Source organism: Thamnophis elegans, chromosome 8 (assembly GCF_009769535.1).
Source record: "Thamnophis elegans isolate rThaEle1 chromosome 8, rThaEle1.pri, whole genome shotgun sequence".
Taxonomy (NCBI): Eukaryota; Metazoa; Chordata; class Lepidosauria; order Squamata; family Colubridae; genus Thamnophis; species Thamnophis elegans.
Window position 1 is genome coordinate 78863225 of NC_045548.1, and position 26724 is coordinate 78889948.

At 47.6% G+C, this 26724-nt stretch overlaps 1 protein-coding gene across 1 annotated transcript; it reads left to right on the forward strand.

Moving 5' to 3' along the window:
• The first annotated feature begins 127 nt into the window (after positions 1-127).
• Positions 128-23761, forward strand: LOC116512634 (ubiquitin carboxyl-terminal hydrolase CYLD-like). Its single transcript, XM_032223237.1, has 15 exons — positions 128-477; positions 3477-3963; positions 4798-5076; positions 6808-6883; positions 7489-7685; positions 9120-9276; positions 10563-10698; positions 10867-10977; positions 13916-14007; positions 14468-14534; positions 16335-16467; positions 16934-17042; positions 19057-19175; positions 20510-20729; positions 21294-23761. The coding sequence occupies exons 2-15, from the start codon at positions 3490-3492 to the stop codon at positions 21476-21478; spliced, it is 2355 nt and encodes a 784-aa protein (XP_032079128.1). The 5' UTR covers positions 128-477; positions 3477-3489; the 3' UTR covers positions 21479-23761.
• Positions 23762-26724: the final 2963 nt, after the last annotated feature.

Genomic DNA, 26724 nt, shown 5'->3' on the forward strand with positions numbered 1-26724 from the left:
TCCTCATCTTCCCCCTCCCTTCCAACCCGTCGCTGATTGGGCGAGCCCCTCGGCGGGGGGCGGGGGGCGCCCTCGTTTGTCGTTCCGGTGGCCGATTGGCCGTCCGGCGGGTGACGTCATGCCCGTCGCCCGGCCGACTGAGGGGGAGCGTCGTTTCCTCAGAGTTTCCCTCAGAAACGCCTTCTCCTCTTTCCGACGGGCGAGCGAGCGAGCGAGCCGTGGCGGGGCTGAGCCGGGCCGGCTTCTCGCTTCGTCCCCATCCCCGAGGAGAGCCGAGGAGCCCCCAGTCCCGTGGACGGGTCGGCCCCGGAGCTGCCGTTGCCCCGCCGGCTCCTTTCCGCCGCTGGGAGAAGGCCGAAACCAGGTGACGAAAGGCCCCGGGAGCGGCTGAGGGGAACCTCGACCGGTGTGGATTTCCCCTCTCCCGGCGTCGGTTACCCGCCTTCAGGCAGCCTTTGACTCCCGGCGGCCTCCGAGGTAGATTTTCTCCCTCACGATCCGTAGCTAAACAGGCCCTTCGGGTCTTCCAGTTGTGCGCTGCCACTGGCGGCTGGTTGCCCGTCAAGCCCGGCCTCTGCGTCCTCCTAGCCAGGCCTATAATATCATCTATATGGGTTGATTCATACGGGCAGTCCTCGACTTAAGGCCACCATTTAAGGCCCAGGATTGAGGTGGCTGGGCCAGCGAGCCGTATTATGACTTTTCGTGCCACTGTTGTTAAGTGAATCATTGCGGTGCTTAAGTTAGGTGGGCGGTCGTTAAGCAAATCTGGCTTCCTTCATGGGCTTCCCTGGTCAGAAGGTCGCAAAAAATGGGCCATGCGAGCCCAGGACACTGATCAGTTGGCAAGCATCCAAATGTAAATCACATGTCCACAGGGATGCTGCAGTGGGGGAAAAAGGCCGTAAAAAAAGACGGTCACTAAGTCGAGGACCACCCTTATGCCTTTAAAAGTTAGCCTTACCAATGGCGTTAAGTAGACCAGTGTTTCTCAACCTTGGTAACTTGAAGATGTCTGGACTTCAATTCCCAGAATTCCCCAGCAGTGGTTAGGACAGTGTTTCTCAACCTTGGCAACTTGAAGATGTCTGGACTTCAACTCCCAGAATTCCCCAGCAGTGGTTAGGACAGTGTTTCTCAACCTTGGCAACTTGAAGATGTCTGGACTTCAACTCCCAGAATTCCCCAGCAGTGGTTAGGACAGTGTTTCTCAACCTTGGTAACTTGAAGATGTCTGGACTTCAATTCCCAGAATTCCCCAGCAGTGGTTAGGACAGTGTTTCTCAACCTTGGTAACTTGAAGATGTCTGGACTTCAATTCCCAGAATTCCCCAGCAGTGGTTAGGACAGTGTTTCTCAACCTTGGCAACTTGAAGATGTCTGGACTTCAACTCCCAGAATTCCCCAGCAGTGGTTAGGACAGTGTTTCTCAACCTTGGCAACTTGAAGATGTCTGGACTTCAACTCCCAGAATTCCCCAGCAGTGGTTAGGACAGTGTTTCTCAACCTTGGTAACTTGAAGATGTCTGGACTTCAATTCCCAGAATTCCCCAGCAGTGGTTAGGACAGTGTTTCTCAACCTTGGTAACTTGAAGATGTCTGGACTTCAATTCCCAGAATTCCCCAGCAGTGGTTAGGACAGTGTTTCTCAACCTTGGCAACTTGAAGATGTCTGGACTTCAACTCCCAGAATTCCCCAGCCAGCATTCGCTGGCTGGGGAATTCTGGGAGTTGAAGTCCAGACATCTTCAAGTTGCCAAGGTTGAGAAACACTGAAGTAGACTTTTCATCGGAATGATTTGTCCCTAAGTCCTGATGATGATACCTAGCTGGGTAATGAAAGATCTGGAAGAAAACAACCGAGCCCAGAGAGCACCAAGGAGCCCGCAGTTCAACCCTGGGCTATGGAGACTCTCTTCAGTTGGGGGTGGTTTGTTTTCTTGGCTGCCCATGGTGGTCTTCTCCGGAGTCTTCTTCAACACCTAAATCCAAAAGCCTCAACAGGAGAGTCTTCCCGTCCTGCTTCTTGAACGTTCAGCTTTCACTTTCATTTAGTCTTGGGAAATCCCAAGGCTTGCACAAATCTGGTCTTCTGATAAATACACATCTCAATAATGAACATCTTTCCCTAAGTCCTAAAGATGCTTTTTCATTTTGCTTTTCTCCCTCCCTCCCTTCTGTTCTCCTCTCCCCCTCTCCCCCCCTTGTTCTCTCCCCCTCCCTCCCCCTCTCTCTCCCTCCATCTCTCCTCTTCCCCTTCTTCCCTTCTCCCTCCCCCCTCCCTCCCGTTCTCCCTCTCTTCCTCCCATTCTTCTCCCCTCCCTCTCCCTCTCTTGTTCTCTCCCCCTCCCTCCCCTTCTCTCTCCCTCCATCCCTCCTCTTCCCCTTCTCTCCCTCCCTTCTCCCTCCCGTTCTCCCTCCCTCTCTGCCCCCATTCTCCTTCTCCCCTCCCTCTCCCCCCTCTCGTTCTCTCTCCCTCCCTCCTCTCTCCCTCCATCCCTCCTCCTCTCCTCCCCCTCCCTTCTCCCTCCTCTCTCCCCCCGTTCTCCCTCCCTTCCTCCCTCCTGTTCTCCCCCCTCTCTCCCTCTCTCCCTCTCCCCCCTCATTCTCTCTCCCTCCCCCTCTCTCTCCCTCCATCCCTCTTCCTCTCCTTCTCCCCTCCCCATCCCTCCCTCCCATTCTCCTTCTCCCCTCCCTTGTTCTTCCCTCTCCCCCCTCTATCCTCCCTCCCTCTCATTCTCCCCTCTCCCTCCCTCCTGTTCTTCTCTCCCCCTCCCTCCTGTTCTCCCCTCTCTCCCTCCCTCCCTCTCATTCTCCCCCTCCCATTCTCCCCCTGTCCCTCCCATTCTCCCCCTTCCCCCCCCACACACACAATAGGCAATCACATGCCCCTGGGATGTTGCACCTGTCAATAAATATGAGTCAGTTGCCAAGCATCTGAGATTTAATCACATGATTATGGGGATTACAGCAACATGTTTAATTGTGAGAAATAGTCATGTCACTTTTTTAGGGCATTGTAATTTTGAATGGTTACTAAATGAACTGTTATAAGTCAAGGACTACCTGTATACATACATATTGTTGTCTGCATGTCCCCCAAATTGCTTGGATGTTGACATCTCTGCTGTAGAGAATGCCACTATGCTCCTTCCATTGTTGTTCCGGGTATAACTATATTGCATAGCAAATCTAGCTGAGCTGTAAACTTTGGGACATCTCTACCATGCCAGGAAAACAGGTCCTACAAGATTTCTGTGGCACCATCGTTCTGAGAAGATTCTTTGGATGGCTTTCAAATGAATTTCATCGTCCTCGCTCTAAATAAATAACTGATCCTTAGAGATCAGGGTCCCACATGCTGGCTTATCTTCTCTAGCAGTTTCAGTTTCAGTATATATTTGGATGAGGCTATTTTTGTATCTGAAAAAAAAATAAACTTGGTCAGCGACTGATCTTAAATTTGTTTATTTTAGGACGGAAAAAATCATGATGGACACCCCCGTCACACACTCGGCTTACCAGCCTGCAGAATTGGACAGAAATATGTATTATATCTTGACTGAAAACTACCATTATGGCAGCAAGCTTTTCCACGCAGGGAGTATGTGTTATCTGAGAGAACAGATATACCTGCAGCACATTAGCAGAATGTCTACTCGCTTGTGGCGCTTTATCATGGAACAGGATGGTTCCGTGGCTACTGTGGACGTGGAAAGCCTGCAGCCAGTGAATGAGAAGATGGCTGACTTCCTTCTGGCCATCAACAACGCTCAGGAACGCTTGAACTGTTTTCTAGACAGGCAGGTTCTAGATGCCGCCATGATGGCTGAACAAGGTCAGCAGGTCTTGGTCGATCTGGATGATCAGTTTTTCCCCGCTACCATCCGCTACATTGGGAAACTTCATACGAGCCCTTTACCATCAGGGATCTGTCCAATTTACTTTGGAGTGGAATTGCGGGTAAGACGGATTTTAAAAAGGGCTATTATTTTGGTGACAGACTGAGACATAGTACAGGTAGAGCTCGACATACGACAGTCCGTTTAGTGACCTTTCAAAGTTACAGCGTGGCACCGAAAAATGTGACTTAGGATTGTTTTTCACAGTTAGGACCTTTGCAACTTCCCCATGGTCATGGGATCAAAATTTACCTGCTTGGCAACTGACTCATACTTATGATGGTTGCAGTGTCCCACGGTCACATGATTCCCTTTTGTGACCTTCTGACCCACAAGGTCAACGGGGAAGCCAAATTCACTTAACAACCGTGTGACTAACTTATCAAATGCAGGGATTCACTTAACAACTATGGCAAGTAAAGTTGTAACATGGAGCAAAACCCACTTAACAAATGTCTCACTTAACAACAAAAAATGTTGTAAGTGGAGGACTACATGTAGTCAGTTTACACCTGTTGTATGCAGACCTGTTTCCTGATCACCAGGTTATGTGGTGAGTTTTTAACTTAAGCATGAATAGAAAATTTTTCCGTTTTGGAAGGATGGAAATTTAAAATAGAGATAGTCCTTGACTTACAACAATTTGTTTAGTGAAATACCGAATTAGTGCAATGCACTCAGAAAAATTGAACCTCTGCCCCAAATCTAAGAGATATTATCCCTTGGGGAAAGAGTGTTGGCTTGCTTTAACCCTAACTAGATATCCTGTGGATACTCTGGGGAATTCCGGGAGTTGAAGCCCACAAATCTTACAGCTGCTAAGGTTGGGCACCCCTGGGCTAAGGCTGTGCTGTGGAGACCCCTCAGTCATGACCTCTGTCGGTTACTTCTCCAGGGTGATGGTGAAGGCAGAGGCCTCTGTGCTGGCACCTACCATGGGGCAGAATACTTCAAGTGTAAACCCAAGTGCGGCCTTTTCCTGCCGTTCAACAAGCTGCAGTTTCTGCCAGCGTTAGAGACCGACCAGGTGGAGGAGAAAAGGCAGCGACCTGATGGAATTGTGCCAGTGAAAATGGGCGACCCCGTTGGCTTTTATTTAGACGATGCCTTCACACGAGGGATAGTCCTGGAAGTGTATCAGAAGGAGAACGAGTGGATGGTGAAAGTATGTCCGGTAAGGAGGTCTCAAAGAGAAAATGAATTCCTGAAACGTATTTGTCGGTTTTATTTGCTTTTTTCCCCTCTCGTCTCAAAAGTGCTTTTCAAAGGGCAACTGGGCTTTTCTTTTTCTTTTTGAAAACATTTTGCTTCTCATCCAAGAAGCTTCTTCAATTCAGTTCTGCAGTTCTTGCATGAGAAACGAAATGTCTCCAAAGAAGAAGAAATAAACAAGAAAGTCCAGTTTCCTTTTGGAAAAGCGCCTTTGGGGAAATGTCTGCAAGCATAATCAAGCTCAGAGATCAAGGACTCCACAGAAGAATGTCAGCAATTAATTCAGTCTGTGATTTAGCTTTTGGTTTCCCAAAATGATGTATTCTCAGTGCTCAAGGCAGCTCCTTTGATTTCAAGCTCACCTTGGTTTCGGAATCCTTGGTGTGGGGGGTTTGCTCTATATTTGAAGACAGTAGCCCACCCACCAGTCTTGGTGGGGAGGGGGGCGGGTATGCTGAGATACGGTTTTCTCCTTGGTTGTTCCTAAGGAATTCCTGGAAGTTTGGCATGCTGACAAATCATCCATCAGTAGACCCACAGAAATAAACCTTATTTACACACCATTCAAAAGGGACGAAGAAAAAGCTGAGAAGGACCAGAACACATCCTCTCCAGCAACCAACTTCCAGATAAGCAGGGATTGATGCCAGAGAGACAATTCTAGCAGAAAACAATACCTTTATCAAGGAATTACCAAGTAGAAAACCATATCCCCACCAGCATTGCCAGGAGAGGCATTGTAGGAGGTTGGGGTCCGTATGATTCTTTCTGATTATGCATTTTGTGACTCACCTGGATAACCAGATAGCTCTGGGAACAGTTACAAGCAATAATGACCTTATTTTGAGAGAGAAATGTGACACAGTGCTCTCTTTCAGAAAACTTCCCCTCTTTTAAACCCATTTGTTTCTTTGCTTCTTAGACGGGAAATAAAGTTTTGTAAAAGCTTGTAATATTTGCTTTGAGGAAGGTAGAAGGAAATTGGAAACTAATTCGCTTGTGGGAGTCCAGTGCCTCTTCAGGGAACATACGCTACCTGTGCCAAGCATGGACGCTTACAATAAAACATAAACAAAAGTTAAGTCACCATGGAAAGGAGATCTTTGAGGAATGCTGCTGGAGTGACCAGGAAAGATAAAATCAGGAATGAGATCATAAGAGAAATAATTGGTGTAGAACCGATCTGGAGCCACATACCAAAAACAGCAAACGAAGTGGCTTGCTCACCTGGAGAGAAAGCTCTTGGGATTCCACGCTGTCCAAGGCATGTAAAAAAAGATGACAAAGAACATGGGGCAGACGCAGACAGATGCCTTCTTAAGAGCAGAAAGAAATAGAACAGAACAGTCATTGTGAAAGATAGGAGGAAAGGTGGGATTGGGGAAAAAACACATTTGGGACATCAAAATGAACTATTTATCAAATGTGTTTCTCATCTTGCGGTTCAGAAGACTCTTGGCGGGTGAAGGATGCTTTTGTAGAATCCACCTCTATTCTGATTGAAATGGCACAGGGTCTCCTGCTTGAGCAGGGGGTTGGACTAGAAGACCTCCAGGGTCCCTTCTGGCTCTCTCCTGATTGATTGAATTCCAACACCTTTTATATGTGGGAAGAAAGGAGGAGACTCACTCCATCCACACCCATCCCTCACATTTAGGTCTTAAAATCCTGTTAAGTTTTCCTTCTATTTTAGGAGGAAGAGGGCTCAGCAGACGTTTTCCGAGAGATCCCTCTGGATTCGGTGGTGAAGGAGGAACTGCTCTCCTTAGGTAAATGGCTTTTTGGACAGCCTGGAGCTTTTATTGTCCTGATTTTGGAGGGGGACTGAAAAACAAGTACATAAGTAGTCCTCAAGTTACAACCATTTGTTTAGTGACTGTTCGAAGTTACAGCAGCACTGAAAATAGTGACTTACGACCACATTTCACACTTACGACTCTTGCAGCATCCCCATGATCAATAAATCAGATGCTCGGCAACTGACTCATACTTACGACCATTGCTGTGTCCCAAGGTCAGGCGATCCATGACCTTTTCCGACCTTCGGACAAGCAAAATCAATGGGAAAGCTGAATTCCCTTAGCAACCATGCGACCAACTTATCAACCGTGGTTATTCACTTAACAACCGAGGCAAGAAAGGTCGTAAAATGAGGCAAAACTCACTTAGCCAGTGCCTCACTTAACAAGAGAAATTTGGGGCTCGATTGTGTCTAAGGGGGAGGACTACCTGAAGTCAAATATAGAAGAGCAGGATGTCACACCTGTTCTTACCTGGGACTTTAGCAACGAGGAAAGCAAAAGGTCATCAGATCAGAATGAAAGGGCTCAGCAGAAATAAACAGACAGGCCTCGTTTTTCTGTCTTTGATACAGACCCGGATTCTGGGCTCCAGGAATACTTCAAGCGTAAGAGAAGCGAAAGTTCAGAGAATTTGGAAGAGAAGGCCGGCTCTCTGGGAGTCAACTCTATGGTGCAGATCAACCTAGACAAGGGACGGGCTGTCACGGGGACGATCCGTTGGATCGGCTCCCTCCCTAATACCCCGCGAAGGGTGGCTGGAATTGAGTTGGTAAGCACCCATCACCCATCTTTTGTACTGTGTCCCTCCTGTGCCCCCCCTCTCCCTCCCTCCCTCCCTCCCCCCCCTCTCTCTTTGATGTGAACTTTTCAGCTTGTAGCCTGATCAGGACCCAGAGCACAAAGCTAGACCTGCAGGTGCCTGCAGGATAGAAACTGCCTTCATCCCCAGCAGCTGCTCACACTGGTGCCGGAGCCTCTGGAGATGGAATGGATGGCTGCTCCCTCTCCCCGTGGATCTTTCCGGAGCCAGCAGGCATTTGAAGCCTCCTGATCAAAGGTCACAGTGGGAAGAGTTGGCCCAAAGCTTTGGGAGGGGGGTATGTGCCTTGCCTTGGGGCTTCCTCTTGCCCAGGAGGTGATAGTGAGGGAGCTTCCATTATTTATTGTGCTGTGTGTGTGTGTAGAGAGAGAGAGAGTAATACATGTCTACACTGTACATACACTCAGTACATATAATATATGTCTGTGTGTTTGTGTGTATACATACACATATATATATTTAGAGTCACAACCCCTGGTAAGGCCCAATTATGGGAGGAAGCTAACTGCTTCCATTCTCTGTCCATCGGCTCATCACAAGAGTCCATCACGACAGAAACCCAATATTTTTACTGTTGCCTTTGTTATATTTGTGTTTTTTATTTTTTTTTATTTGTGCTGATAAATAAATAATGGCTAGCTGATGAGAGCTAAATGGCTTGAAATAGATCTATACTAGTCTCCCTTTATTTATTTATCAGCACAAATAAAAAAAAATACACACACATATATATACACACACAGTATTTACTATATATAAGTGTGTGTGTTTAGATAGACAGACAGACAGACAGACAGACAGACAGTCAGACTCAAGGCACAATAAATAATGTCCTCCTGGGCAAGAGGATGCCACAAGGCAACCCTACATAATATATTATACATATCTATGTATACAATTATATAAGTGTGTAAAAAATCTTAGCGATTATTCAATAATTGATAATGATTGAAATGATCAAATACAGGTAATCTTACAACTTTAAAAATACTTCGTTTACTAACCATTCAAAGGTTGAACAGCACGGAAGTAAGTGACCATTTCTCACGCGACTGTTGCGGCATCCCCATGGTCACGTCATCAAAATTTGGAACATTTGGCAATTGAGTCAGATTCCTGACAGTCGCGGTGTCCCGGGGTCACGTGATCCCCTTTTGTGACCTTCTGACACGGAAAGTTAATGAGGAAGCCAGGCTCACTTAACAAATGTGTTACTAACTTAACAACTGCCGTAATTAACATAACCACTGTGGCAAGAAAGGTCGTAAACGAGGGGGAAAACTCACTAAACAAATGTCCTGCTTAGCAACATAAATTTTGGGCACAATTGTGGTCGCAAGTCGAGGACTACCTGTAATAGGGACCTGTTATCCTCCCTGACAGGATGAAGAGAATAACGGTCTTTCCGACGGGGAGTTTCAAGGTGTGCGCTACTTTAGCTGCCCTCCCCACCGGGCCCTTTTTGTGCGTCTGGAGTCGTGCCAACCAGATTCACGTTTCCAGGGAAACCAGCGGCTGTTCCAGGAGCCTTCCGAATTCAGTAAGTCCCTTCCCTGCAGTGGCTGCATGTTGAGTCCCTAGAATCCTCAACGGGCATCAATTTGAACCCTTGGTCAGGGCAAGAAAATGAGTTTATATATTTATTTGTAAGTAATTCAAGGCAACAAACTTACCTCGCACTGCTTCTTCCTCCTGTTCCCTCTCAACAACAGCCCTATGAGGTGGGTTAGGCTGAGAGAGGGGGACTGGCCCCAAATCACCCAGCTTTCATGCTTAACGCAGAACTAAAACTCACCGTCTCCTGGCGATTGACCCAAAGTCGCCCAGCTAGATTTCATGCTTAAGGTGGGACTAGAAAGGTTTGTCGCACAATCAGCCAGATGTTTAGACTCGATTTGGTGTTTTTTGGTCCCTTCCAAAAGACCTGAGATGGGCAGAGCCGAGGTGGTGCATTGGTTAGAGTGCAGTACTGCAGGCCACTTCAGCGATCTGCAGTTTGGCAGTTCAAATCTTACCGGCTCAAGGTTGACTCAGCCTTCCAGCCTTCCGAGGTGGGTGAAATGAGGACCCAGACTGTGGGGGCGATATGCTGACTCTGTAAACCGCGTAGAGAGGGCTGAAAGCCCTATGAAGCGGTATATAAGTCTAACTGCTATTGCTGTTGCTATTGTCTGATGAAGTTCAAGGTCTCATCGCAGGAGCTGCTGGCAATTGACCGGTGAGGATTTCGTCACTGAATTATTATTTAAGATTTAATCTTCAATTCGATTCCCAGTCTGAGACTGGTAAAAATGTAACAGTCCAGGTCCTAACCAAGGACCTAAGAGCCGTTAAGGTAACGTCTGAGCATATAGGCAGTTCTGAATAAGGTGGTTTTTTGCAAAGGTCTGATAGGTTCAAAATTTCCTTGCACCTAGGCAGCCTTTTGGGAATTGCTCCAAGGGCTCCTGTTACTATTGGTACAACCACTGGTTTCTTCCTCCACAATCGCTCGACTTCAGTTTGCAGATTGCGATATTTCGTTATTTTTTTCTAGCTGTTTCTCTCCAATTCATGCATCACCTGATGTTGCAATATCAATGAACCATTTTTTTCTTTTCTATAATAGCAATGTAAGGTGTGTTGTTGGCCAGAGGTCTGTCTGTTTGAATCCGAAAGTCCCATAGGAATCTTGACTTGCTCATTTTCAAGAACAACTTACTCCTCCTCCTCCTCCTCCTCCTCCTCCTCCTCCTCCTCCTCCTCCTCCTCCTCCTCTCCTCCTCCTCCTCCTCCTCCTCCTCATTATCATCCTCATTATTAAAGTAGAGAATCCTCTTGTTTCAGGTGACGTGGACAGTCTGTCTGTTCAGAGCAACTCCCCACCCCTGAGAGACGAGGTAGCTGTGAGTGTCCTCCGAGGGCGGATGAGAGGGATCCAAGGCCACTGTAACTCCTGCTACATGGACGCTGCCCTATTCAGGTTGGCAGCCCTACCGAGCTTCCTTCACCCTGCAGGTGAAGGCACCGCCTTTGGAACACTGCTTGTTGATATCCTTGCTTTCCTTCCCCCTCTGTCTCGTTCTCTCTAAATCTCTCTGTCCTCCACCCCAATGCGTTGGACTGACTGGCACATCCTCTCTCGCCACAGCCTCTTCTCCTGCACCTCGGTCCTGGATTCCATGCTATATAAGCCCTCTCTGCCCGCTGATGGGCGCATTCAAGAGATCCTCCGGGACAAGATCGTCAACCCTCTGAGGCAGTAAGTGGTTCTCTGGGTCCTCTGATCAATTGTTTCAGAAACCCTCTGATGGACAGGGGACTGGAGGCTCAAACGTGTGAAAAACGGTTGCAGGAATTGGGTATGTCTGGTCTAGAGAAAATAATGGCTGGGGGTGACATGATAGCAGTCTTCCAGTATTTGAGGGGCTGCCTCAAAGAGGAGGGAGTCACGCTATTCTCCAAGGCACCTGAGGGTAGGGCAAGAAGCAATGGATGGAAACTAATCAAGGACAGAAGCAACTTAGAACTAAGGAGAAATTTCCTGACAGGGAGAACAAGTAATCAGTGGACCAGCTTGTCTCCAGAAGTTGTGGGTGCTCCATCATTGGAAGTTTTCAAGAAGAGACCGGACAGCCATTAGTCTAAAATGGTAAAGGGTCTACTTCTTGGGCAGGGGGTTGGACTAGAAGACCTCCAAGGTCCCTTCCAACTCTGTATTCCGTAAAAGTTAAAAAGAAAAGAACTAGGAGAAACGTGATAGCAATCTTCCAGTATTTGAGGGGCTGTCCCAAAGAAGAGGGAGTCAAGCTATTCTCCAAGGCACCTGAGGGCAGAACAAGAAGCAATGGGTGGAAACTAATCAAGGCGAGAAGCAACTTAGAACTGAGGAGAAATTTCCTGACAGTGGGAACAATTAACCAGTGGAACAGAAGTTGCCTCAATGCCCCAACACTGGAAGTCTTTAAGAAGATGTTGGAGAGCCATTTGTCTGGAACGGTATAGGGTTTCCTGCCTAGGCAGGGGGTTGGACTAGAAGACCTCCAAGCTCCCTTCCAGCTCTATTATTTTATTACAGGTAGTCCTCAACGTAGGATCACAATCGAGCCCAACATTTATGTTGCTAAGCAAGACATTTTTAAAGTCAGTTTTGTCCCATTTCACAACCCTTTCTTGCCACAGCTGTTAAGTGAATCACTGCAGTTGTTCAGTTAGTAGCACGGTTGTTGGGCGTCAACTTGTCTTCCCCGTTGACTTTGCTCGTCAGAAGGTCGCACCCCAGGATGCTGCGACTGTCGTAAATGTAAGTCAGTTGCCTGGATTTTGGTCACGCAACCAGGGGAATGCTGCAACAGTCACAAGCATGAAAAATGGTCATAAGTCACTTTTTCAGCGCTGTTGTAACGGTCACTAAATTAACTATTGTAAGTTGAGAAGTGCCCGTATTCTGACCTGTGTAAGGTGTTTGTGGCTCCCACTGCTGTCCTGGTAGAAACATTTATTTTAAAATAGGCACCAGAAGCTCAATTGTCCCAAAAGTGCTTTTTTTTCAAGAAGCAACTAGACTTTCTGGTTTTCCTTTGAAGTCGTTTCGCTTCTCATCCAAGAAGCTTCTTCCACTCTGGGAAATCTCATTATCTTACAGAACTGAAGAAGCTTCTTGGAGGAGAAGCGAAACGTCTTCAAAGAAAAACCAGAAAGTCCAGTTGCCTCTTGAAAAAAAAAAGAATCTTTGGGACAACATTGACCTGGAGGAATGAGAATCTCCATAGACAAAAGCTCACCTCCACCTCCGGGAGAGGAGTTCTAAAAGGTGCCTTGGGAAATACAGGTAATCCTCGACTTATGACTGAACACTTAAGGACCATTTGTAGTTACCAACTTATAAAGCCCTTCATGGTATTGGACCTGGGTACTTGAGAGACCGCCTGCTGCCAATTACCTCCCAAAGGCCCATTAGATCTCACAGGGTTGGCCTCCTCCGGGTGCCATCTACCAGCCAATGCCACCTGGCTATTACCCGGTGGAGGGCCTTCTCTGTGGCAGCTCCGGCCCTTTGGAATGAACTCCCCGCAGGGATTCGGACCCTCACCTCTCTCCAGGCCTTCCGAAAAGCCGTCAAAACCTGGCTTTGCCGGCAGGCCTGGGGGTGATGAGTTCCCTCCCCTCTCGACATGTATGGTTGTGCGACTGTTGTCTACTTTTATTATTTGTATTTTGTCTTTTTATGTTCTCCTTTTTCCCCCTTGAATTGTCCTCCCGGAGAAGGGCGGCATACAAATAATAAAATACAATACAATACAAGGGTTCTCCCAAAGGTACTCACAACCTAGACCAGTGTTTCTCAACCTTGGCGACTTTAAGTCCTGTGGACTTCAATTCCCAGAATCCCCCAGCACAGCTGGCTGGGGGATTCTGGGAGTTGAAGTCCACAGGGATTAAAGTCGCCAAGGTTAAGAAACACTGACCTAGGCTCACAGTTCCAATGGCTGCCACTTCCCCAAGGTCTCCGGGTTTGGGGTGCTGCACAGCTGGCCCTCACTTACAGCTGTTCGCAGTGTCCCACAGTCCCATGACCTCATTTTTCCAATACAATAGATATTCCTCGACTTACAACAGTTCATTTAGTGACTGTTCAAAGTGACAATGGCAGTTTAAAAAGTGGCATATGACCGTTTTTTACACTTACAACCTTTCCAGCATCCCCGTGATCACGTGATCAAAATTCAGACACTTGGCAACTGGTTCATACTTACGACCGTTGCTGTGTCCCAAGGTCACGTGATCCTCTTCGGCCTTCTGACAAGCCAAGTCAATGGGGAAGCCAGATTCACTTAACAGTCAAGTTACTAACCTACCAATTGCAGTGATTCATTTAACAACCGTGGCAAGAAAGGTCATAAAATGCTTCCAAACTCATAACGAGGGTTCCCTTAACAACAGAAGTTTTGGGCTTGGTTGTCGTAATCCAAGGATTGAGTTGGGTTTGAGTGGCCTGAACTGAAGCCATGACGTAGCTGCATCTTTCTTTTCCTTCACCTTTTGAAAGCAGGATAAATTGAGCCCAATTTTGTAGTCAGTTTTGTAGGCTCAGAAAGCAAAGAACTGGGACTTTGGAGACCCCGGTGCAGAACGGGGTCCGCAACAATCTAGTTTTGGGGTGTGTCTTGAGATGTCCCTTTTTGCCTGGTCTTAAACAGGAATGGCTTTGTCGCTGCCAAAAGCATGATGGATCTTCGGTATCAGCTGACCGAAAAGGGACAGTCTTCCAGTTTTGCTACTTCGGAAAAAGGTGCTTTTCTCTCTCTCTCGATTTAAAATTGCGAGATTCTGATTTCAAGATTGGGGAAATGAAGGATTCCCAGGATTGCTGGCTGTGATTTCTATTGGAGGGACGGAGCCGGAAGTAGAGATTACCGAGTAGATTCCCATGCTGAAAGGCTCCATCGCTGGAGGCTTGCAAGAAGAGATTGGACACCCATTTGTCTGGAATGACAGAGGGTCTCCTGCCTGAGCAGGGGGTTGGAGTAGAAGACCACCAACTCTCTTATTCAGCCTTTCTTTTGTGATTAAATCACCACTGGGCGATCTTACCTGGCCAGCAGAGCATAAGGGAGATTCCGTGGGGCGAGTGCTTATTCGGAGAAGGATTTGTGCTTGTGTCTGCAGCAGCGATTGTTCTCCATGGGGGGAGGAAGTGGGAGGTGTCATATGGTTCTGTATCTGACCTGGGGTGCCCTCTGCTCTTTCAGACCCCGAAGAGTTTCTGAATCTGATCATGCATCGCATTCTTGGACTGGAGCCACTCTTGAAACTGCAGTAAGTTTCTGGCGCCACCCTTCCATCCTCACTTGGGCTGTCGTGAAGGGGGGGGGAAGAATAGCGTTGGAAGGGACTCCGTGACCTTTGAGATACGGTCTAGGGAGGAAAGGAGGGAGATTAAGAGAAAAGGAAGGAGGAGGGAAAGAGGAAGGGAAGGAGGAAAGGTATGTGAGAAGGAGGGGGGGACCGAGGGAGGGAAAGGAGGGGGAAGGAAAGGAGGAAAGGAGAAAAGAAAGGAGGGAAGGCAGGGGAGAAGGAAGTAAGGGGGGGAGGGAAGAAAAGGGTATGGAAAAGAAGAAATGAGGGAAGAGAAGAGGGAGGGAAGGAATAAGATACCTAACCTTTGATGTTTATAATGATTTGATAGTATGGGAATATCTCGAAATGTAGTTGTATTGTTTTTTACAAGTTATGGATGTTGTATTTTCTTTTTACCAATAAAATCTTTTTTAAAGATTTAAAAAAAAAAAAAAGATACGGTCTAGTGTGGCGATGGCAAACGTTTTCAGTGGTCATGGTTGTCCCAAAGGTGTTTTTTCCAGGAGGCAACTGGACTTTCTTGGGTTTTTTTTTGAAAATGTCCCCGGTCATCCAGTCAGAGCGGAAGAAGCTTAGCAATAGCAATAGCAGTTAGACTTATATACCGCTTCATAGGGCTTTCAGCCCTCTCTAAGCGGTTTACAGAGTCTGCATATCGCCCCCAACAACAATCCGGGTCCTCATTTTACCCACCTCGGAAGGAGGGAAGGCTGAGTCAACCTTGAGCCGGTGAGATTAGAACCGCTGAACTGCAGAACTGCAGTCAGCTGAAGTAGCCTGCAGTGCTGCACTCTAACCACTGCGCCACCTCAGCTTCTTCGATGAGAAGCGAAACGTCTTCAAAGAAAAACCAGAAAGTCCATTTGCCTCTTGGGACAACCATGACCTGGAGGACAGAGAGTCTCCACAGACACTTGGGAATTAATCTTCTGATTTTTCCAGGGTGACCTATGGGTGGTGGTAACTTGAAACCTCAAGGAGCGGATAAATAAGATGAAACCTGGAAGGTCAGGTTTCCCCGCCTTCCATTTTGGAAAGAGGTGGGGTAGATAAACCCCACGCTGGCTCAGGGGCAGAGGTGGGTTCCTACCAGTTCGCACTGGTTTGGATGAGCCGGTAGCGGTAATTCTGCCTGGATCGCAGAACCGGCAGCGGCCCAGGATGGCCACGCCCCCGAACCGGTTCCTGCTGCCATTGCTGGCATGTTTTTAACTACTTTTTCTTGTTCTTCGCGCATGCGCAGAATAAAAGAGCCAAGGTGGCGCAGTGGTTAGGGTGCAGTACTGCAGGCCACTTCAGCTGACTGTTATCTGCAGTTCAGCGGTTCAAATCTCACCGGCTTAAGGTTGACTCAGCCTTCCATCCTTCCGAGGTGGGTGAAATGAGGACCCAGACTGTGGGGGTGATATGCTGACTCTGTAAACCGCTTAGAGAGGGCTGAAAGCCCTATGAAGCGGTATATAAGTCTAACTGCTATTGCTAATTTACATCGAACTGTGCATGCGCACGCAGGGCACAGCCGTCACATGCACAAAGCGAACCGGTAGCAACGCCAGTAGGAACCCACCCCTGCTCAGGAGGGAGGGAGCATCTCCTTCAGGTTGCCCTCCCACCACGGCTGGCACTTCTCGGTTGAAAAAGGAAAGTGTCTGCTGGCTGCGACTTATCTCTGCGTAGTTGAAGCTTCCAACTTCCCGTTGGTTCCTTTTTCGGGGTCCGGCCGGAGTCAGTGGCTCAGCAGGGCGCTTCTGATTTCAGGTCCGGAAGGTTGAAAGAACAGGAGTGTTACTGTTACCAGATATTCATGGACAAGCAGGAGAGTTTGGTGGTGCCCAACGTTCAGCAGCTGGTAGAGCATTCCTTCCTCACCTCGGACCTCAAGCTGGTGGAGGTGAGTCCTCCTCCTCCTCCTCTTCCTCCTCTTCCACCTCCCCCAAGCAGCGTGGTTCCTGCAAAATTGGTGGAGGACCCGTCAGGCCGACCCAAGGACTCAGGAGGAGAGCGCCCCGCCCCTCTTCCCAAGGCACACCTGGGGCTGAGATTTAAGGAGATGCTGTGGGGAGGGCCATTGGTTGGGAACAAAGGCTGCATTTGTGGAGTTTGGGGTGAGGGTACAGACTGCTTTGCCTTCTCCCTGCTTGGTGGATTCATTTCCCTCTTCCTTTGCTTTGCTGGAAAGCTCCCAACCAGAGGCTGCTGTGTGTCCGTGCATGCGTGCATGTGCTTTGCTCTGAGACTTGCCAAAACCGAAGGAGCGTTTGGGGGGAAAGTTGGAGCATTAGAGGGGAGTTTGAAGTCTCCACTGTGGCCTTTGTGCCTGGTCCCGGGTCATCACAGTTGGCGTTTCTCCCCTCCAGATCCCGTCCTGCTTTATTCTCCAAATGCCTCGTTTTGGGAAGGAATACAAAATGTTCAGCAAAATCATCCCTTCCTTGGAGCTGGATATCACCGACCTCCTGCTGGACAGTAAGTCCTCGGACAGGGGAGGCATAAAATGCTCCATAAGCCACCTCACCGTTTTCTGGAAGTGATGCCATCACACAACGTGAAGCCGAGGATAAGCTAAGCTCACCTTCCTTGTCATTTTCCGGTCTACACAATGGCACACATTAAATTCTGAAATTCGGATGCCCCTGCTTTGGGAAGAAGGAATGCCACCCATCGAACAACCTCACCATCCCAAGATAACAATAATAATACAATAGCAGCAGCAGAATCCAAAAATGCAAAAGTGACACTAAAACATTTATCTGTCGATACACAGGTAGCCCTCGACTTACGACCACAATTGACCCCAACATTTCTGTTGTTAAATGAGACATTTCTTAAGTGGGTTCTGCCCCGTGTTACCCCTTTCCTTGCCACAGTTGTTAAGCGAATCACTGCAGTTGATAAGTTAGTCACCTGGGGGCCAAGTGAATCCGGCTTCCCCATTGACTTTGCTAGTCAGAAGGTCGCAAAAGGGGATCGCGTGACCCTGGGACACGGCAACCGTCATAAATAGGAACCAGTTGCCGTGTCTGAACTTTGGTCATGTGACCATGGGGATGCTGTAACGGTTGCAAGAACGAATAGTCATAAGTCATTTTTTTCAGTGATGATGTAACTTTAAATGGTCACTAAATGAATTGTTGTAAGTCGAGGACTTCTTGTATTAACCACACTCTGTTTTGAATGCATAGCAGAAAAAAAGATTCCCGAGAGTTAACAAGGTTTATATGGGAAAGAGAAGGGAGTTGGAAGGAGAACTGCCCAACCTTGGGAACAATAAGACTTCCAACTCCCGGAATTATTAAAAGTTGCCCAGGTTGGACACACACCTGCCCTAAACCCTTTGCACAGGTGTACAGCCACTAGGAGTAAGGCCCCAGACTGCAATCCAGTCACATGACTGAAGAGGGAAGGTGTGGAACTTCGGAATTGGGTCATAAATGTCCTGTATCCACTGTTCATGAAACATGAACAGGGTTCAGGAAACAGGAGCTCCCTGTGCAGAAATCATCATTACAATGGTTGCGTTGATTTCTGAACTCCCTTTGGGGCAGTGGAATAAGATAACTGGGGTGGGGGGGGTGCTGTTATTATTTTTTTATTTTTTCCATATTGTACCTTGTAAGCCACCTAGAGTTGCTGTAAGCAAGTAGGCGACTATATAAATTATCTAAGATACGTAGATAGATGATAGATAGATAGATAGATAGATAGATAGATAGATAGATAGATAGATAGATAGATAGATAGATAGATAGATAGATAGATGATAGATAGATAGATAGATGATAGATAGATAGATGATAGATAGATAGATGAGAGAGAGAGAGAGACAGATAAAAGCATCAAACCTTTCACATAATATTCTATAACAACAAATCTATCTAATCAGTAAAGCCCAAAATTAAAGTTTCATTTTTCCCCACAAGCACAAAGTCCAGAAGTGGTTTCCAAATAGAAACAAAAATAATTGTGTTTTTTTCCCCCCTTTAAATCATAGCAGTCAATTTCTGCTAACTCTATCAACTTTTGCAGCCTTTCATCCATTATGGGAATCAAAGTGTCCTTCAAGTTTTGTACTTTTTCCCTTTCCTTCGTTTTCCTTTCTTTTTCCTCCTCTCCCTATACTTTTCCCTTTCCTCCCCTTTTCCCTCCCCTGTTTTCCTACTATTTTCTTTGATATTTTTGTATTTTATATTATAAACTAATAAAAAAAAATATTCCGTATCATGAGAATGGTTGCCACGATGGGGACTGGAGACTTGGCACGCCTCTGGTTTGAAAGGAAATTCTCTGAGGCCTCCCTTTTTCACTGACCCAGAGAGATTTCTGCGAGGAATTTAGGATTTAGGCTTTGGGCCAGTGCAATGCTTTGCTCCTGGCTGGGGCATCCAAGAGGCCTCCGGGTTCCTGGGGTCTGCCTCATCTCTTGTGAATTGCAGGGAACGGGGGAAAGTTCCAGAGGCTGATTGTTGCATTCACACTTCAGGTCCCCGGGAGTGTTTTGTGTGCGGAGATATCGCCACTCAGGAATGCTCCTCCTGCTTCAAAGACAAGATGTTTGCTGGGACGGGGCTGAAGCAGTTTTGCGACTCGTGTTGCAGTCAGGTGTGTGGTTTATTTATTTTTTTGCTTTGAGGAATGTTGCGGACGATCCGGGCCATTCGGACATTCAGGTCGCATTTGTTTGTACTAAATAGCACTTAGCAATTGCACTTAGATTTATATATCGCTTCATAGTGCTTTTACAGCCCTCTGTAAGCGGTTTACAGAGCCAGCCTCTTGCCCCCAACAATATGGGTCCTCATTGTCCCCACCTCGGAAGGACGGAAGGACGAGTCAACAGGAAGGGAGGGAGGGAGGGAGGGAGGGAGGGAGGGAGGGAGGGAGGGAGGGAGGGAGGGAGGGAGGAAGGAAGGAAGGAAGGAATAGCACTTAGACTTATATACTCCTTTACAGCCCTCCCTTAACTTGTTTCCAGAATCAGCCTTGTGCCCCCAATAATATGGGTCCTCATTTTCCCCACCTCGGAAGGAAGGGAGGCTGAGTCAACAGGAAGGAAGGAAGGAAGGAAAGTAGCAATAGCACTTAGACTTATATACTCCTTTACAGCCATCCCTTAAGTTGTTTCCAGAATCAGCCTCGTGTCCCCAACAATATGGGTCCTCATTTTCCCCACCTCGGAAGGAAGGGAGGCTGAGTCAACCTTGAGCTTGGTGAGATTTGATCAGCAGAAGTAGCCTGTAGTACTGCACTCTAACCACTGTGTTACTGCAGCTCTTAAATCCCCAACAAAACCTTGTGAAGTTGGTCTTCCATTGCTTGGTGGAGTTGATTTGGTCACAGGTGACATAATTTAGGGCCAGGGGTCCAACCTTGGCAACTTTAAGACCGGTGGACTTCGACACCCAGAATTCTGGGAGTCAAAATCCACCAATCTTAAAAGTTGCCAATGTTAGAAATCCTGGTTTAAACATTGCTTGCCAAATTCTGCAGTCCTGAAATGAACAGAGGCCGTTGCAATCTCTACATGGTGCAGAGTTAAACACACATCTTTTTAATATATTTAACTGCAGGTTTAATATTACTAGTAGAGTACTTTACAGATATTTTTTTAAAAGAGGATACGGCAGCATCTTGTTCTGCATGTTTGAGATTATTCTTGATAATATTCTAGTGTGGGAACTGCGAAGGCCGTCTTCATCTTCCTTTCTTGCAATTGTTTTGTGGTTGATTTGAAGACAGATGCTGGAGGCTTGTCTTGTTAAGATAAATCAACCACATTTCAGCTTCAGTTTATTCGGGCCCAGTGAAGTCACAAGAGGCAACTGGACTTTCTGGGTTTTCTTTGAAGACATTTCGCTTGTCCTCCAAGAAGCTTCTTCAGCTCTGACTGGAATGCTGGGGAAGCCTCACCAGTTCCCCCCCTTGCTCACTTTCAGGCTCACTCCCATTATCAGCGAAGAGGCCATCTGATGACCAAGCTCCGTGTTCCCAACGAATTCGCTTGGGACGGCAGCCGGGACAGGGTGCGGGTGCCACGGGAGAAACTGGAGCTGTTTGCCGTTCTCTGCATTGAGACCAGCCACTACGTGTCCTTCGTGAAATATGGGCCGGAGAAAGAGAACTGGATGTTCTTCGACAGCATGGCAGACCGACACGGTGAGCCGTTCATTCATTCATTCATTCATTCATTCATTCATTCATTCATTCATTCATTCATTCATTCATTCATTCATTCCCTGCCTTTATTTGTAAGTAATGCAAAACAGCAAACATATTTAATATTTCCCCCTACACACACACCAATTTTCCCCATAGCAACAATCCTATGAGGTGGGTTGGGCTGAGAGAAAGACTCACCCAACCAGCTTCCATGCCTAAGGCGGGACTAGAACTCACCGTCTTTTGGTAATTGGCCTAAAGTCCCTGTCGGGCTTTGATGGTTAAGGTGTCTCCCAGTGATTGGGCCACAGTCACCCAGCTGGCTTGTATGCCTAAGGTAGGATTAGAATTCCGCAACTGTGGCTTGCTAGCCCAGGGGTGTTCACCACTAAACCAAAGGTGCCTGTCTGGGCCACGGTTTCTGCTTCCTTGGGGGGCTTGGGCTCCAAATGCTGGGGGTGCCTGAGGCCTTTGGGGTGATCTCTGGAAAGTGGTTCCCCCCCATTCAGTAGGCAGGGCAAAACGCCTGGCCCTCCAATCCGCCCTCTCTCCTCCACTCAGGTGACGAGAACGGCTACAACATTCCCACGGTGACGCTGTGCCCGGAGGTGGCCAAATACCTGGAGATGCCCGTGTCCTCCTTGGCCATGGAGCAGCCGCGTGACATGGAAGGAGTCACCAAGCGCCTCTTTTGCGACGCCTACATGTACATGTACCAGAGCAAGAAGATGGCCCTTTACAAATGACGCCCAGGCCGGAGGGCTCCGGCTTCGTGTCCCCAGAAGAAAGGAGGCCTCTCCCTCAGCTCTTCTCTCCTGCTCTGCTGCTCACAGCGCCCCACCCCTCCCCCTTGTGGGACTAAGCGAAGGCGGCCGTGCCCCTGTGGCCAAGTCTCCCACAACCCTGCAGGGTAGGAACATTGTTGGTAGAAGAGTGTGATCAACATACCTCATTTCTCATTCCACGAAGCTTTGGAACCGATGTGCCTTGACCCTCCTGTGGACCACAGCTAGGAACACAGAAGCTGAAGGTCAGAGTTTTTTGGGGGTGTGGGGAAAAAGACTGTCTGGGCTGTGACCCTGAAGCAGGAAGCCCCCAGCCCCATTTCCGGCCTGATCTGCTTCCGCAGAATCCGGGGAGAATTCCTCTTCCTGAACAGACTGATGGGGATTTAGCATTGCGGAGAAGGAATGCTCACAAATCCTGCCCTGTCTAGGAATCCTAAGGGATCAAAATGTCTGTGACCCTTTGCACATGGCCGTTTTGAATGGTCCCCCGGCGGCACCTATTATGACGCCCATCCCTAAAAATATATATATGACGTTTTTAAAGATTTGGGGCTCCAGGCAGAAGTTTCATGATGGCATCTCAGGTTGGACCTTCAGTGGTCCCAAGAACATATTACCCCAATCTTGGGGGGGGGGGGGGAAGATCACATCGATTGTTTTAGTTTTTCCGTTTTTGATGAGGCCGCACTGTGTACAATCGGCTTCGATCCAAAGCAAAGAGGGCAGCAACTTTGGGGGTTCAGCTGCTGTGCCCCCGATTTAATTAATTTAAATTAATTGTTATTTTAACAATTTAAATCTCGTGAAGTGCCCTAGCAGCACATTCAGAAAAGCATCTAGTGAGCCTTGGTCCCCTTTGCCAATTTCTATTTTCTGAGGCAAACAAATGCTTCCCTGGATTTTGCCTATGAAAATTCTAAGAGATGTAAGTGAATTTTCTCACCGTAAAATCCTATATATATATTTTCCTGTAGGCTGTTCTCTTTTATCAGCTCCTCTAATTCGAATTTCCATCTCTTAAGTGCCACAGTTATGAACGATTCTTCTTAATGTATCAGCTACGAAAATCCTTCGAATGAAACACTTTCAGGCTCTCCTGCTCAGTTATGTGCGATTTACACAATCATTCCCCTGACTTCGCCCCGCTTCCCTCTCACCCCCAAAACAAAACAGCTTTCTTATTTTCTCTCCTAGTAAATACAATGAAATAAACCTTGCAAGGAGCAGGGGGGAAAGTGCCTTATCCACGTAGCCAGTTGTATAAATTTCAGCTCTTTTAACTAGACGCACTTTTCTTCCCTCTCTGAAAAGATACTGTAATGCAGTGAGGGCAAACCTTTTTGGAAACAAGTGGCCAAAACGGAACACACCTGTGTGTGCATGTGTGCACCAGAGTACCAAAGCCAAGCGGGCTAGTGTGCTTGCGTGTGCCGAAGCGCCGGAAACCTGAAGACCAGCTGGCCTATGTGCTTGCATGCGCTGGCCAGCTGGTCTTCAGATTTCCAGCACACGCAGGCTCACCAGCCAGCTGGTTTTCACATGCGCCAGAAACTTGAAGTCAAACTGGCCAGCACATGCATGCACATCACCTCTGTCATGCGTGCCATGAGCTCGCCATCACAGCTGGGATGTAATACGTTGTCACTGAAATTTCCTGCACTCCAGCTTCAGATCCGCCCTTCCAATTGGGCCGCTTTTCCAAACAAGGCTGCCTCTTGGTGGAGAAAATAATACTTGATAGGAATACTTGGTTTAGATGTCGGAGATCTGCCTCGGATCTTGGCGCACTGGCAAGTTAATTCTTGCAATAAAGAGGCGGCACTTACGCTGCAGCCAGCTTCATATTATTTTGGTTGTGGACCAGATTCGGTTTGTTTGCTTAGAGTAATTTTAAAAAAAATATTGTAAATGCGTAGTTTTTGTAAGTTATGTTGGTTTGATCCCGGAACGTCCAGCCTTGGCAATTTTTTAAGGCTTGTGGACTTCCAACTCCCAGAACGGCTGGCTGGGGAATTCTGGGAGTTGGAGTCCACAAAATTGCCCAGGTTGAATGCCCCTGGAATATTCAATGCTTTTTGCCCTTCCCAAAACAAAAAAAACCCACATGCTGAATTGTCTTATCGCTTGTCTTTTCAGTCTGTAGCCCTTCTTTGCATTCATCTCAGGGGAAAAAAGAACTTTTTGTATACGTAACATCTCTCTAAAAACAGGTCTTCCAACAGAGCCTTATTTTTAACTTGACTTGTGTGTTTGCCTCTTATTTTCCTAAACATCAAGGTCTGAATCCTATTCAATGAGAATAGAGCTGGGAGGAACCTTGGAGGTCTTCTAGTCCAACCCCCTGCTCAAGCAGAAGACCCCCTATAACATGGGTGTTAAACTCAAGGCCTGGGGGGCTAGATCTGACCCGTTGTGCCAACCTGGAAATATCAAAGACCTGCTTGCGGCCCGTTTTCAGCTTGCAGAGTGCTGCAGAAGATGTCGAGGCAGAAAATGGGGCATGGGGCTGTTTTGGCCAGTAGGGTGCTGCAGAAGGCATCTGTCCCATCACCCCCTCCCTCCTCAGCCCCCCTCACACACACACACCCCAGCCAGCCTGCAGAGAACTTCAATGCTGATCCAGCCCTCAAAGAAATCCAGTTTGACACACACACCCCCACCCTATACCATCTCAGATAAGTGGTTGCCCAGTCTCTTCTTAAAAGACCTCCAGTGATGGAGCTCGCACAACCTCCGGTGGCAAGCAGTTCCACTGGTTAATTGTCCTTAGTGTCAGGAGTGTCAGGTTGTTTCTCTCCTCGATTAGTTTCCATCCTTTGTTTCTTGTCATCCCTCCTGGTGCCTTGGAGAATAAGCTGATCTCCCTCTTCTTTGGGGCAGCCCCTCAAATACTGGAATCCTGCTATCATGTCCCCCCCCCCCCCTTTAATCCTTCTTTTCTCTAGCCAAGCCCAAATCCTGCAGCCGTTCATATGGTTTAGTCTCCAGGCCTTTAATCATCCTAGTTGCTCTTCCCTAAACTCTTTCCAAAGTCTCAATGCCTTTCTTGTAATGTCGTACTCCAGGTATTTTCTTACTAAGGCCTTGTAAAGCCTTAGTAATCCTCTACGTGATTTGGATTCTATGCCTCTTGTTTATTCAACCAAGGATTGTATTGGCTTTTTTTCCCCCTTGGCTGCTGAATGGAATTGAAGAGGGAAGAGAGTTCGAATTCCAGGCTTTTTGGCACTGCTGGCTGTTTTTCTCCTCTTGAAGTGGGAAGCGATGTGTGCTGAGGATACAATGGACAGCTGGGTTTTTACTATTTGACATTTTACGTCAGGCTGCATTAGTCAGTAGCCCCGGCTAGGGTGTTTACGAGGCAATCAACGATCAATCACGGAGCTTCCAATTCCAGGTAGTCCTCGACTTACAACCACAATTGAGCCCAACATTTCCCTTGCTAAATGAGGCATTGGTTAAGCGAGTCTCGCCCCATTTTGTGACCTTACTTGTACCAGTCGTTAAATGAACACTGCAGTTGGTAAATCAGGAAAACAATTGTTAAGCGAATCTGGCTTCCCCACTGACTTTCGTCATCAAGAGGGTCGCCAAAGGGAATCATGTGACCCCCCCTGAATCCCGCAACCGTCGTAAACACGAACCAGTTACTAAACATCCGAATTTTGATCGCGTGATGCCACGGTCGTTAAGTGTGAAGAAACAGTCCTAAGTCACTTTTCTCAGGGCCACAGTAACTTTGAACGGTCACTAAATGGAAGGTTGTAAGTCGAGGACTATCCGTACCAGTAGAGGAGGCCAGTCCGTTGCAACCGGAGGCCAAAAGGCGAGAAATCCTTCCTACAGGGGAAACAGAAATCCACGCAGGCGACGTCTTGTTATAAATACTGGCTAAATAGATTTATTTGTTCATAGAAACAGAATCCCTCCCCAGAGCGGCACCAAAAAAAGGGGGGGGGCATGATCTTGCAACAGTACTGGTGTGCCAACTCTCTTGTGCTTCTTAGGGGTTCCTCTGCTGGAAGAAAGAAAGGAGGGGGGGCAGTTTGAACTGGGCTTCTGGCAAGGACCCCCACCCACCCACCCAGGAATTGCTGCGGTTGAGTCATTGAGTTGCTCGACCGATGTCCATTCAGGTTGCAAATTTGCTTCCGCTTTTGCTCGAGGCTTCCCTGGTGCCCCCCCACCTCCCTTTAGAATAGAGCTGGGAAGGGACCTTGGAGGTCATCTAGTCCAGCCCCCCTGCTCAAGCGGGAGACCCTGTATACCACTTCAGACATGTCCAGTCTCTTCTTCAAAACCTCCACTGATGGAGCACCCACAACCTCTGGTGGCAAGCTGTCCCACTGGTTCATCATTCTCGGATTAATTCATCCTTTACTCGTCACTCATGGAAACGAAGCACAAGGGGACGCCCCAGACCGAAAGTCCCCATTTGAACTCGCCGTTCTTGCAAAAAAAAAAAATCCACCAGAATGGGAAATTGATTTATATCTCGCTTTGCAGCTGGCTAAATCTTTCTTACAAATCGACGGCTGGCTGCATTTTAAAAGCGAAGAATCAAGGTGCGACCTTCGTAAGGAGCTCGCTTAAATGGCCCTGGTCCTCTACTAACAGGTGTGCAACCAGCTCCTTCCTCCCCATTCAGGGTTAGTGTAGTCAGGACAAATTGTGTGTGTGTGTGTGTGGGTGGGAAGAGAGCCCTAACAGCTTTGCAAGAACCAAACTCTGCAGAAAAGTTCTCAAACTTTTGAGAATGTGAAGTACAACCTCCTCTTAAGCGACAGGTCTACTTCGCTGCAAAGTGGCCAATCAAATATTTGTTGTATTTCCTTGCAGCCTGTTGTCTGAACAGCCACGTTAAGTCCCGAAGTCTTTTTGCAAGTTGCAATTGCTTTAAGCTCGTTGCAAGTTGCATTTTTTTCCCTGTTTCCGACACTTCTATTACAGGTTTTTGATATCCTTGCCAGGGGAATAATTCTTTCTTTCTTTTTTTAAAATGCTAACTACAACTCTCAGCTGGCTTGTTAACGTTGAATGAACTACCTGATGACAACTGTTCCTCTTCTGCGGTTTCCCTGGCACCTTTTCAGGAACAGGTGGCCAATTGGACTCCTGCCTTTTGAGCCCCTTGAATTCCCCTTTCGTTGCATAGTCCTCTTAAAGATACGTAAACGCTCCTGTTAAAAATTATTGCCTTCTCT